Source organism: Oryctolagus cuniculus, chromosome 12, assembly GCF_964237555.1.
Source record: "Oryctolagus cuniculus chromosome 12, mOryCun1.1, whole genome shotgun sequence".
In the NCBI taxonomy this organism is placed as follows: domain Eukaryota; kingdom Metazoa; phylum Chordata; class Mammalia; order Lagomorpha; family Leporidae; genus Oryctolagus; species Oryctolagus cuniculus.
Window position 1 is genome coordinate 96,359,577 of NC_091443.1, and position 14,306 is coordinate 96,373,882.

The window sequence follows — 14,306 nt, forward strand, 5'->3', positions numbered from 1 at the left end:
TTGCACACCGAGCCTAAGGCACATTGTGTTCAGGGAGTTGTATGATAGAGTTAAGGCACCGTCATCATTTAGTCTGCAGCCATTACTTCCTGTTTGTCCAAATTCATGTACACATCACCCAGTATTTACTCTCATGTCTGTACTTAAATCCCTCCTCTCCTTTCAGGTGGCACATTGAAGGCTTGTCCTCAGAAACACTTGAATGGAATACTAGGTTGTCACCTGTCGAAGGTGCCAGTCTCACATGCAGAGTTGTGGGTGAGACTACAGGGATACACCTGTCCTCAAGTCCCAGTGGATCCGCAATTAGCCTCTGGTAGCAATGAGGCCAGGCGTAGTGATTCCTCCAGCACCTGCAGCTTTGCAGAAAACATCGATTCAAGAAACCAGTTGTTGCTCCACAAAGGTAAGAAAGAAAAGGCCACAGGAACCTTCCATTGATACATGGATTTTCACTGTGTATGGGTGAAGGAGACAATTCAGACCCCGTCGTGTTCTCTGAGGGTCAAGTTGAAGTCTGCAGTGCTGTAACATGGTAAAGTGAGCCAATGCCTGATTTTAAGCATCCGCTCTGCCTCCAGTCATCAGCTTCCCAAATATTTTATGTTGAACTTGGCCAAGTTACTTATCACAGGCATTTATATCTCATCCCCCATTTCAGGCTGTGCTGTTATTAAGCAACATAATTTCCAGAGTGACTGGCTAAGAATAGCTCAGTATCCTCTTTAGGTGTTTAGTGACTCGTCGTTTAATTTGCATATAGTTGAAGACTTAACAAAGTGATCTTGTACTTTTGTTCCACGTGCAAATCAACCATGTTTGTAGTGTAACTTCCCAGAGACTGTCTTTGATAAGACAAGTGACTGACTTACTTTCCCTCCCTCCATCCCTCCCTCCCTCCCTTCCCTTTTCTATTTATTTTTCCTTTCTCCCTCTGTTGCTCTTTTTTCTCCCTTCTATCTTCCTTCCCTCCCTCCCTTCTTTCCTTTCTCTCTCTCTCTTTTTCTCACTCTCACTCTCTCTCTTTCCTTCTTTCTCTTTCTCCTTTCATTCTTGCTTCCTCAACATTCCCTTCTAAGCCAATTTTCCTCTGTCAGACACTTTCAGCCACAAGGTGAGAGCCATATTCTTGTCAGTGTACATTCTAGGCCTTTACCTTGGTTTCCTGATTAATTCAACTTATTTTCTGGCCCCCTCTCTTTTTTAAATGAACAGGAGCCTTCATACATGAAGTGATCAGGCTCATTTCTGACTCTTCCTGGAATTTATCAGCTCCGCTCATCTCCATAGCATGTCCCAGTTTCTTGCCCACAGTGATCCACTTCTGCTCAGATTTCCTTACAACTGAGCCTTGGACCCTCCTGCCCATCCTACCTGGATCCTGTCCATCCTTTTCCCTGCCTCTATGGTTGCCTGTGGCTTATGTCTGCTGCAGCCTACCTTCTAGAAAGGAGGGGACTGGTGTGCTCAGGAGGAGGAATATGTCTCATGTGACAGTGACCACTAGTTGACTCTTTGGGAGAGAGCTCCTGGCCAGTGCTCAGTAAGAGACAGGCATACATACTCTCTGCCACATGTGCCATGATACCTTGTCCCTCCCAACTCCTCTTTTCTTCTCCTGATCTTTTACTTCTCCTTGGATTCTCACAGTACCAGCACAGCTCACCCACTGGCTCAGTCACTCTCTTCCTGTTCACACTCAAGGTCACTCCATTCCTGTTCACATTCAAGGGATAATTGGCTGAGCAATGGTAGGTTCAAGGCAAGACTTTGCAGTCTAGGGTCCTTTGAAAGCACTTTGCAGATTTTGACACCAACCATACTGTGCTTTCTATCTGGTGCACAGCAGGTTGTATTACTGACAACATATATTTCTCTCACTCTTCCTAAATCTTTTTTTTTTATTTCCAACCTATTGTGAAAGCTGTCAGAATGCAGGAGCCCAAATTTCCAAAACCCCAGTTAAGGTCATTTTTTGATATAGTATGTACACACACACATGACACTGAGAGTGCTTCAGGATGTTCATGGAATGCCATGGGTATTGTGGCATAGTGGATAACTGCCCCTTTGGGCTGTCCATATTCTTTGTCAGTGTACCTAGGTACAAATTTGTCTTCTGTCTCTGATCCAGCTCCTTGCTACTGTGTAGCCTGGGAGGCAGCATGTGATGACTCGGTTGGGTGCCTGCCCTTGATGTGGGAGGCTAAGATAATGTTCCTGGCTCCTAGGTTTGGCCTAGCCCATTCTTAGCTGTTGCAGATATTTGGGGAGTGGAAAAGTACATGGTTGATTCCTCCCTCTCACTCTGACATTCTGTGTAACTGTCACTCTTGGATTTTCATTGAAATGAAAATAAATGGGGCCGGTCTCGTGGCGTAGTTGGTGAATCCTCCACCTGCAGTGCCAGCATCCCATATGGATGCTGGTTCTAGTCCCATCTGCCCCTTTTCCAATCCAGCTCTCTGCTATGGCTTGGTAAAGCAAGATGGTCCAAGTGCTTGGGGCCCTGCACCCACATGATAAACTGGGAGCAACCATCTGGCTCCTGGCTTTAGACAGGCAAATCTCCAACCATTGCAGCCATCTGAGGAGTGAACCAATGGAAGGAAGACCTTTCTCTGTCTCTCCCTCTCACTGTCTGTAAGTCTCCCGCTCAAATAAAAATAAATAAATAAATCTTTTTTAAAAAGAAAAAGAAAATAAATGTTTAAAAAGATGGTCATGGAAAATGGAATTAAACATGAGTTCTGTATGTCACAGAAACTTTTTGAAATCCTTGCACTGTGTGGTCATAATATGCATTTCCATAAACTTTCTAAAGAACACTCCAAAATATATTTGTCCTTGTATGTTCCTGAATTCCATGATATATATCATATTATTTTCAGTAATGTTACATGTAATATGCTCATATGAAGTGTATAATGATACATGTTTTTCATCTTCTCCAATTTTCCTTATAATTTTGCTCTTATGGGTTTTCCTATGATTTTTATATAACTCAATTTTTAGGTGACATCTCCATTCCTAGTAGCACAACCTCTGTCTAGTATGATTAGCCCTTGCTTTTGTCCTATGAATCTGAGAACTATTTGTTTTCATTTGCTCCAATTTTCTTAATTTTTTTTTGTCAAACAGCAGTAGGTTTGCCTATTGGCAATCTTATCCTGAAATCATTTCTAAGGAAGGCCAATGATAAGAAAATGCAAAAGCATCTCTATTGGCTTCCCTTGCCCCTTGGACTTTCTTGTCCAAGGTCACTTTGCTTATCCAGTGTCCACCTTGGTGGAAGTGTGTGTCAGAATAAGGTCATATTGGCTGGTGCTGCGGCTCACTAGACTAATCCTCCACCTGCGATGCCAGCACCCCAGATTTTAGTTCCGGATTGGGCACTTGATTCTGTCCCGTTTGCTCCTCTTCCAGTCCAGCTCTCTGCTGTGGCCCAGGAAGGCAGTGGAGAATGGCCCAAGTGCTTGGGCCCTGCACCCGCTTGGGAGACCAGAAGGAAGCACCTGGCTCCTGGCTTCAGATTGGCACAGTGCACTAGGGGGTGAACCAATGGAAGGAAGACCTTTCTCTTTCTCTCTCTCTCTCTCTCACTGCCTAACTCTTCCTGTCAAAAAGAAAACAAAAGAATAAGGTCATATAACAGTGGATATTGTTGCCTGTGGTTTCATTTGCAGTGCCTGTTACTGATGGCTATCTTGCGAGCAATCCCAAGCAGGATAATACCATTGAGGGGTCAGCTACCAGCAACCATGCAAGCCAAGTCACTGTCCACCCTGTGGGCTCCGATGTCCTAAGAAAAGAGATGATCCAAAGAAAATTCCATTTTAGCAAATGGAGATTATCATACCGTATCCCTGGATTTCGACTTGAGGTGCAGAGGTAATCGCAGCCGTTATTCTTAGATGCATTTATTCTGTATTGCTCTCTCTATATATGAGTGCTTTACCTCATTTCCCTCCCCCCAATTTTTTCTTTCCCTGATTTGTTCTCTCCATCTGCAGTAACTTCTGTCTAGTCTTCCTTCTATTTTCCATAGAAAAATGCCCTGGTTCTTGATTTCTTTCAATATAGAGATAGGGAAAGAGTCCAAGATGCAAAGTCATAGTATTTTATTAGGCCAGTGAGAGAACAAAGGGAGGTGGGAGAAAGCTGCAGAGCTAGATGTCCAGTAGGGGAGTGTAATCGTGGGTCTCTAATAGGTACCCTAACTTCAGTTTCATCTGTGTTACTGGTGTGGCCACCAGGACATGGGTGTGGGAGTCACTGGGCTGTGATCTACCTGGGAAGGGGCTGTGGTAGGAGGGGTCCAGCCATTCTGTGCATTTTTTGAGCACTGAAGGCACATGATTGGTAGAGTCCTGGTGAGCATGCAAAATGGGAAGCATCATAAGTGGGGGAGAAGGGAAATTCACCAGCTTCCAGAGCATGCCTGTCCCTGCCTAAATCCTCCTATCATTACACATGAATTGCCAACCAGTCACTGTCATCTGCATCTCCTTGGCTGTACTCTAAGCTCTGCTCTTTCCCCATAGCTGCTGTCCTCATTATCCCACTCACAGACCTAGAGTCAAGTTTGCCTTCAGATCCAGTGTTCAAGGGATTACCATGACCCAGTAGCCACACTTCAGGGACACACTCAAGCTACAATGAGGCAGACTTCATTAGATGGTACAATAAAGAGACATTGGTCAAAAGGTAAACTTAAGGGAGGGTGTTATGGCACATGCAGTCAAGCCACGGCTTGGGATGCCTGCATCCGTATTGGTGTGCTGCCTCAAACCCTGGCTACTGTACTTGCAATCTAGCTTCATAGTAATGGTTCTGGGAAAGACATGGATGATGACCCACATATTTGGGTCCCTGCCCCCTAGTTCTGCACTCCTCACTAGTGAATCAGTATATTTAAGTTCTTTCTCCCTCTGTTTCTATTCTTTCACTCTTTGTCTTTCCTTCTCTCTGTCACTTTGTCTTTCAAATAAATAAATGAATGTTTTCAAAAAGACAACCCTCTAATATTCACACAAAATATTATTTTCTAAATTAGACATAAGCACAGGGCTTCAAAAAATGTGTAGAGCAAGACAAGCTTAGACATTCTGACTTCTGCTACTAGTTTTGGGTCTGGTTTGCCGCAGTTTTTCTAGATCCTTGAGATGCATTGATAGCTTATTTGTTTGGTGCCTTTTTAATTTCTTGATGTAGGCACCTATTGCTATAGACTTTCCTCTTAACACTTTTTTGCTGTATCCCATAAGTTTTGATATGTTGTGTTGTTACCTTCATTTGCTTCCAGAAAGTTTTTGATTTCCCTTTTGATTTCTTCTATGACCCACTGTTCATTCAGGAGAATGTTGTTCAGTCTCCAGGTATTTGCATATGCTCTAGAAATTCCCGAGTTGCTAATTTCCAGCTTCATTCCATTGTGATCTGAGAAGATGCATTGTATGACTTGGATTCTTTTGAATTTGCTGAGACTTGTTTTATGGCCTCGTATGTGCTCAATCCTAGAGAACGTTCCATGCACTGCTGAGAAGAATGTACATTCTGCAAGTATAGGATTAAAGGTTCTGTAGATATCTGTTAAATCCATTTGGTCTATAGTGTCGATTCAATCTGCTGTTTCCTTGATTTTTCTGTCTGGTTGATCTGTCCATTACTGAAAGTGGAGTATTGAAGTCCCCCAATACTATTGTATTGGAGTCTAAGTCTCCCTTTAAGTTCCTTAACATATCTTTTAAATAACCCAGTGCCCTGTGATTAGGTGCATATAAGTTTATAATAGTTACATCTCCCTGTGGAATTGATGCCTTAATCATTATGTAGTGCCCCTCTTTGTCTCTCTTAACAGTTTTTGTGTTACAGTTTATTTTGTCTGATATTAAGATGGCTACACCAGCCCTTTTTTGGTTTCTGTTGGTGTGGAATATCTTTTTCCAACCTTTCACTTTCAGTCTGCATGCACTTTTGTTGGAAAGATGTGTTTCTTGTAAGCATCAAAATGATGGGTTTCTTTTTTAATCCATTCAGCCAGTCTGTGTCTTTTAACTGGGGAGTTGAGGCCATTAACGTTCAGTGTGACTATTGATAAGTAGTGACTTTGCCCTGCCATTTTCCCAAAGATATTTCTAATATATACTTTGACTTTCTGTGATCTTTTACTGAGAAATTTTCTTCCTTTACCTTCTTTCGTATTGATGACCGTGTTTCTGTGTTTCTGTGTGTAACACATCTTTAAGCATCTTTTGCAGGGCTGGACAAGTGGTGACACATTCTTTCAGTTTCTGTTTGCTGTGAAAGTTCTTTATTTCACCTTCATTCACAAATGAGAGCTTTGCAGGATATAATATCTGGGTTGGCAGATTCTCTCAGTACTTGGGTTTTTAATTTGTTCTATTGAATTCTTCATTTCATTTCAATTTCTCTTCAATCTCTCAATTTCATGTTCTATTAAATTCCTCATTTCATTTTGATTCTTCAAGATTTCATTTTCACAAGAGAAATTTTCTGTCTTGTCCTTCATGGACTTCAGCAGTTCATGCATTTGTTTTAGATTACATCTAAAGAGTCTTATCATAAATTTTTTGTTCCATTTCTTGCATTTCTCCCATCTCATCATCTTCTTAATCTTGTATTGGAGTGTCATTTTCTTTTGGGAGCATCATGTTTTCTTCCTTTTTCTTGTTTCCTCGATTTTTCCGTTGTTGTTTGGCATTGTGGAAATATGCTTTGGTTTCTTCTTTTTTTTTTTTTTCACTATGGTGGCTTTTCTTGTTATACTATGACTCTAGATTAAGTGGACTGTCTGTGGTTGGTGTGGCCAGAGAGCTCTGTTCAGTTCTTCAGGGTTAAGGGTGTGCTTAAGGTGACACACCCAGGTTTGGCATGGTAAATCAATCTCCCTTTCCCCCACCTCTTTCTTTGTCTCTCTCTCTCTCTCTTTCTCTCTCTCTCTTTTTAATCAGAAGGGAAGTAATCAGCTGAGCACTTCTCCTTGATGGCGATCAGTGCCTGAGCGCTATCCCCAGTGGATACAATATTCATCTGCTCTGTCCCAAGAACCACACAAAAGATCTGTTCAGTCCTCAGTGTAAGCTTAGAATCCCCTGCAGTGTCTCTCACTGAGTAGCCAGGGCCGCCCGAGCTTGTGACATCTCCCAAGGAGACTACTCACATCTCAGCCAAACCATGAGTTCTCCCACACACCCCACACACCCTCCATTGTGTTTTTTTTTTCACAGTCCCAGTTCATAAGTTCCACACATTCACTAGGTCTAGTCTCTTGTTATTACTCCCCACCAGTCAGGTTTTTCCGCTTGGGTGGGCACAGCCCCAAGCTGGTGCAACTGTTATGTATGTCCAAAATGGCGCCTGCTGTATTGTCTCACTCGCTTTTATAAGGTGTGTGGAGAGTGAATCGTGTCCATACCATCCCTTTTATTTTTTCTCTCTTCTAGTTAGGCTTGTGTACTTTCCCCCATGGGGCTACAAGCCTTGTTCCCTCTAGGTTCTTCCTGCTGCTTTTCCACCAGTGTCTCGGGCTACTATGGTTTTGTCTCACCTCTCTTTCCAGCGCTGGTGCAGAGACGGCAGCTGGGGTCCCGAACCGTGGGAGTCCGTGCCCTCCACGTAGATCCACGGTGTCCCTCTAATTCCAGAAGACTTTCCTCTACTGTTTTTTCCCTATCTGTTCCCTAAGACTACACTATCTCCACTTTAATAAACTGTATTTCCCTGGACTTTCAGTGAGCTCCTTCCCTATTCCATCATCTTGGAACTTCCATCAACTTCTGGCTTTTTTTTATCTCTCAATGCCAATTTCAAATATTCAGGTCAAAATCTCGAAAATGAGTTATTTGACATTTTGTGATCTGATGGTTGTTTATAGCCCTTGTCTCTATTGTTAAGGAACATTGTTTTTTTTTTTTTTCTTCTTACTGTTTGTTGAACTCTTACTTAGTGTAGGATTAATTTTATGAGTATAAAGTAAACTGAAAGTAGATAATTGTAAATCTTGAGAGAGTGAATAAGAGAGGAAGGAGGAGGAAGTATAGGAGTGTGGGCAGGGGGAAGGGTAGGATGGGAAGTCTCACCATGTTCCTAAATCTGTATATATGAAACGTATACACCTTGAATAAATTAAAATAAAAAAGAGAATAAGTTAGTTATTGAACATGAGACCACAAAATAGAGCAGCTCATTGTAGTGAGTTAACTCGGGGAAAACCCATGAAGATCCAAGAAGATAAGCAAGGCCCAGGCCAATCTTTGCTCCAGTGATTCTAATTGAGAACGAGCCTCCTTGCCTTGGGCAAGTAAAGTGAGAAGGAGAGTGACCTCCCTCAGCCTGTCAGAGGGAAGATGAAAAACTTGAAGGCCAGGGGGGATGAAGTTCATGTTTAATAGATGGAAGGAAAGGAAAGGAATGGGATAAAGTAGGTGAGGACTGCTGAGCAGTTCTAAATGACGCTGTGCTTTTAGTAAACTCTGGGTACACTTTGAACTAGCTTGGATGCTTTGACCCAGTACCCTGGATTCTGTCTTCAATGGACAGGGAAATGCCAACGTTCAATTTCCTGTCCTCTTGGTTAACTCCCTTGGAGTTTGACTTTATTCCTTTTTCTCCTGGACAAAAAACACTTGCCAGATTTCTCTCTAAGGCCTTATTCCTATTTCTATGTACTCAAGGTGACTCAACAGCCTCTTAAGACTATTGAAGCCTCCAGATTGGATTTTCTCCTCTCCATTCTTCAGATTTCTAAAAAAGAGCTGGAGACAAGGATTAAGAACAATTCTTATGTCTTTAGTTACATCTCTTTTGTTAAAGGACAGACTGGACTTGGATGTTTCTGAGATTACCGTTGGCTCACACATCTACTCTATTCCCATAGTCACCTATTCTTCCCTCTGAAACACAGAATTATAATAGTTGAATTTACTGAAGGAGGTCCCTTCGCTTTCAACTGTCTTTCTGAATGTGCATGATTGGTGCTAGGAACATCTATCCTTAGGAGATGGGAAAAGACATGGGCAAGACCATGGAGAAGGATTAGGAGGAAAATGGGTGTTATCACCAGCTTCTAGTTAGAAGAGTGCAGGACTAGGCCGGCGCCGTGGCTCACTTGGCTAATCCTCCACCTGCAGTGCCGGCACCCCTGGTTCTAGTCCCAGTTGGGGCACCAGATTCTGTCCCGGTTGCTCCTCTTCCAGTCCAGCTATCTGCTGTGGCCCAGGAAGGCAGTGGAGGATGGCCCAAGTGCTTGGGCCCCGCACCCCATGGGCGACCGGGGGGGCATGGAGGGGGAGCACCTGGCTCCTAGCTTTGGATCGGTGTAGCGCGCCGGTCATAGCAGCCATTTGAAGAATGAATCAATAGCAGGAAGACCTTTCTCTCTGTCTCTCTCTCTCACTGTCCAACTCTGCCTGTCCATAAAAAAAAAGAAGTGTGCAGGACTCCCATATTCTGCATTGCAGGCTGGACTCTAAGTTTAGGGAGGCATTCTACCCTGTAGGTATCATTTTCCCACTTCAGTCAACCTGAAGCTCATCTTCTCCACATGTTTCTCTGTCTCTGGCTTCTGTGACTACTGGGCATTCCCTCCAGACTCAGCTATCAGCAAGACCTGACCTCTTATTGAATTTCTCTCTCTTTCTCTGTCTCCCTCTCAGATATCAGGAACTGCTGGAGCTACAGGGACCTGCACTGGCTACAATGAAAGGGTGCAAGTAAAAGTAGCTTTCCTCATTAATGAGCAACATCTTGATAGAAAATCCAGTCATGTCCTACCCTATCCACTCAAGATTTGTTCTCCATCAGGATGGAAGACATTGTTTCAGTCTCATATTATTGTTACCACCTAAGGACACCTAGGCCTGAGACCTTAACTTGGGCACCTCTCAATTCTCACCACATAACCAACATGGCAACATCCAGGAGTGAGTAACACGCTAAGTCAGACAAGTGTTGCCTCCAGCTAGAAGCAGAGTTTTTGCTGTTCAGCCTGAATTGAATGAAGAAGCATTTGTCAGACAACTACAGAATGCTGAGCATTGACCAACGGATGTGGCTTTGACAGAAATTTTCACTGACAACAAAAAGAAGCGGTATTTTTTGCTTAAGGCTTAAGAGTACGTTACTGTATTCCTTTAGTCCTGTGGAAACAAAAGCATCTCCTCGCCTTGTTGTCACTGACAATGGTGACATTACCTTGTTTTGGAGGGCATGTTAGTTTCTGGTCTCAGGAATTTGACAATTTCCTCATGATTCGCTTGGCCCTAAACATTACTCCCAAACAGTACTCCCTGTTACTTCACATCTGGAGGCAAAGCATGGACAGTTTGTCCATCAACATTACGGTCACACTAGGATTGGATATCAAGTTACAGTCATTTTGATATGTATCCAAAAGATACTTTACTCTTATATTATCAAGAACCGTAGAGACTGGCAATTGAAGAATGTATAGATACTCTATTCTCTATTGATCTTTCTGCAGAGATTTTGCCACCAATTACTCATCTCTGCCTGGATTGGTTCTTATATTCATTTGTGTACATTGGAAATCTTCTATTTTATTATTTCTATATACTAATATTTATTGAATTTCTGTAGTATAAGTGAACATCCCTTCTATTATTCCATACCAATAAATATTTTGTTTTGTTTGCTATCATTGTGGTCCTGGTAATTATTTAAATTAAGTATTACAGTCGCCAGCAGCGTGGCTCACTAGGCTAATCCTCCACCTGCAGCACAGCACGCCAGGTTCTAGTCCCGGTCAGGGCACTGGATTCTGTCCTGCTCGCTCCTCTTCCAGTCCAAGCTCTCTGCTTTGGCCTGGAAGGGCAGTGGAGGATGGCTCAAGTGCTTGGGCCCTGTACCCACATGGAAGACCAGGAGGAAGCACCTGGCTCCTGGCTTTGGATTGGCGCAGCATGCCAGCCATGGCAGCCATTTGAGGGCTGAACCGATGGAAAGGAAGACCTTTCTCTCTGTCTCTCTCTCTCTCACTGTCTAACTCTACCTGTCAAAATATTGAGTTTGTTATTATCTTACCTTTTTTTTCAATAGAGAAACACTTTTTCTTTGACATTAGAGTGAGCTAACACATTCGTGTGAGCTACTGTTTAGATGCCTGTGTCACATCTCTCAGCATATTACAGCTGCTATAACAAAATACCACACTCTAGGGCCGGCGCCGCGGCTCACTAGGCTAATCCTCCGCCTAGCGGCGCTGGCACACCGGGTTCTAGTCCTGGTTGGGGCGCCAGATTCTGTCCCGGTTGCCCCTCTTCCAGGCCAGCTCTCTGCTGTGGCCAGGGAGTACAGTGGAGGATGGCCCAGGTGCTTGGGCCCTGCACCCCATGGGAGACCAGGAAAAGCACCTGGCTCCTGCCATCGGATCAGCACGTTGCGCCGGCCACAGCGGCCATTGGAGGGTGAACCAACGGCAAAGGAAGACCTTTCTCTCTGTCTCTCTCTCTCACTGTCCACTGCTGGGAGGTCTGTGTTATTTGATGAGGGCTCCTTTCCTGGTATAAATGGTTTCTTCAGTGTATATCCTCACATGATAGCAGGTCAAGGTAGCTCCTGGTAGCCTACTTTTTTAAGAGAACTAATAATATTCATGAGGGCTCTGCCCTGATGATTTGATGAACTCTCAAAAGATGCCACTCCTAATACTAAGACTTTAGAGGTTAGTATTTGCACCTATTCATATGAGAGTCCACACACACACTTGGATCATGCCACCCCCTCTCTGATCTGATGAGCCAAGGGGGAAGCAGAAGGAGGATAGAGAGATAGGATATGGAAATTGGGGAGGGATAAGGATGGTGAGGTAAATATCAAATATTTTCCTCCCTGGGCAAAAATGTCTGTCCTTCTTTCTGACCTCCATCTCATTCAAATCTGTGATCACCCCTCACTCTGGTCTCCATCCCTCAGCCTCTTTCTTTCCACAAAATAGCCATGCAGCCCTGCTGTCTTCCCCTGGTGCTGCAGACTCTGCATTTTTACCGATACTCTCCAAGTCCCAGTGCCTGAGGACTCTACCCTCCCACCCCAATTCTCCACAGACTCTTGTCTTCTGGTTTTAGAGGGCCCAAAGCACAAGAATGTCCCTGTGAAATGCACATACAGATGGAGTGGTTGGATCCCTCTGCCTAGCTGGAAGCCAGCTGTGCCAGCCAGTTCTTTCCTGAAGAGATGTGTGAAGACCACAAGATTGCATGAGATGTGCAAGATGTGTTTAGACACCACACTGATAATGTCCTTGTCACTGAACCCTGAATCTATTAATCCATCACATTATTGCAATTTACTTCATTTTTTTTTATTATCATTGCCTAGAATGCATATCTGGCTTTACACATTTTTAACCCTAACCAAAAATGCTTGCACTGCTCTAACCCAGGAACCCAGAACTCCAGTCCTGGTGCAATCTATAGACATGCTTGCTCCTATGCCCAAACAATGAAGACCAATGGCCACATTGTGTCCAGGGGTAAAAACTTCGAAACAACCTAAATATCCACCATTAGTAGAATGAAGAATCATGCTGTGGCATGTTTTTAGCAATGAAAATGTCTGAATACTTGATAATTACTACACTCAACACTGTGAGAAAAAAACCATTGAGTGCACACAAGTGTAACAGCAAACTCCAATATTAAAACTACATTCTTTGCTGTGGACTCTGATTAGGACTCTGGTTACATATCAAAATTAAACAATACAAATGTAGAATTAGTTAGGTCAAACGAGCTCTATGGAAGCATCCTCAAGGGCATTCTAGTTTGAGACTTAATTTGAGAAACTGGCATAATCAATCCTAAGAGCAGGCATACAAAATATTGAAAGAGAGATACTACAATTTCCCACATACTTTTTACCTGATAAAAGCAAATGTAGTTTTTAAAAGAAATTTAAAACAATTACCCAGATAGAATCAAAAAGAGAAGATTCAACATTTTTAGACGTTGGTCTTTTGTTATTTGGATATTGAAGCCTTTCTGGTTTTTGTGGATTTTTTATCTTTCATTTTTTTTATAAATATAAATTAAACATGGAACAGCCTCTAACACTCAGGTGGGAGAAGAGGATAGAGTTCCTGGCTCCTGGCTTTGGCCTCCCCCAGATCTAGCTGCTAGAGCCCTTTTGTATTCGGGGAATGAATCAGTCTCTCTCTCTTTATATCTCTGTTCCATGACTTTCAAATAAATAAATAAATTTGTCTTTTATAAAAGCCAAATTGATTTAAAATGTTCTAAAGTTACTGGCAGTAAGATGACTAGGTCTCTGAATGTCATAGTAATTCTCAATATTAGAATAACCGGTCCCACCAATACATATGATTCCCTTCTTTACGTGGTAAAGAATGGTTATGGCTGGCGCTGCGGCTCACGTGGCTAATCTGCCACCTGTGGCGCCAGCACCCCGGGTTCTAGTCCCGGTTGGGGTGCCAGATTCTGTCCCGGTTGATCCTCTTCCAGTCCAAGCTCTCTGCTGTGGCCTGGGAGGGCAGTGGAAGATGGCCCAAGTGCTTGGGCCCTGCACCCACATGGGAGACCAGGAGGAAGCACCTGGCTCCTGGCTTCGGATCGGTGCAGTGCTCCAGCCACAGCGCACTGGCCATAGTGGCCATTTGAGGGGAGAACCAACAGAAAGGAAGACCTTTCTCTCTGTCTCTCTCGCTCACTAACTCTGCCTGTCCAAAAAAAAAAAAAAAAAAAAAAAAAAACAAAGATTGATTGGCTGTAAGAATAACTTGCCCAGAGGTTTAGTTACTTAAAATTTATACATCTAATATTCCATTCTTATCACAATTACTACTAGCTCCCAGATGAGGCTCCAGAACTATATTTCCTGATAACGAAAGTGAGAAGAAAGTGACTCTGAATATATGATTATATCAAGGACCAGGAGGTTCCAAGATGGTGGAATAGGGAGGGAGCTTACTGATCTAGTCCAGGAGTAGATAGCTTAATAAAAGTGGAGATAGTGTAGTTTCAGGGAAGAGTTAGGGAAAAAAACAGCAGAGGAAACTCTTTCATAATTAGAGGGACACAGGGGACCTACATGGATGACATGGGTGCCCAGCAGCCGAGAGCATCTTCACCAGCGCTGGAAAGTGAGTTGAGATGAGACTGCAGTAGCCTGAGACACTGGTGGAAAAGTGGCAGGAAGAGCCTAGAGGTAACGAGGCTGAAGACCCCATGGGGGAAAGTACACCACCCTAACTAGAGGAGAGAAAAAATAAAAGGGATTGTACAGATACGATTGGTACAGATACAGAT

General features: G+C 43.3%; 1 protein-coding gene and 1 long non-coding RNA gene across 8 annotated transcripts in view; one reads left to right on the plus strand and one right to left on the minus strand.

Annotated features, from left to right (window-relative positions):
• Positions 1-10,678, plus strand: part of LOC103346986 (neuroblastoma breakpoint family member 4) — a 320,087-nt gene extending 309,409 nt beyond the window's left edge. For 6 of the 7 annotated variants that reach the window (XM_070054421.1, XM_070054424.1, XM_070054425.1 and 3 more), the window contains 3 exons: positions 167-406; positions 3,687-3,891; positions 9,678-10,678. In XM_070054421.1, the coding sequence (XP_069910522.1) occupies positions 167-406; positions 3,687-3,891; positions 9,678-9,738 (506 nt within the window). In that variant the 3' untranslated portion in view covers positions 9,739-10,678. The remainder of the gene's footprint in view (positions 1-166; positions 407-3,686; positions 3,892-9,677) is intronic. The other variant, XM_070054427.1, reaches the window with a different exon arrangement.
• The window catches only part of LOC103346435 (neuroblastoma breakpoint family member 4), a 1,612,367-nt gene that overhangs the window by 844,067 nt on the left and 753,994 nt on the right, over positions 1-14,306 (minus strand). The gene's annotated exons all lie outside the window — the stretch shown is intronic.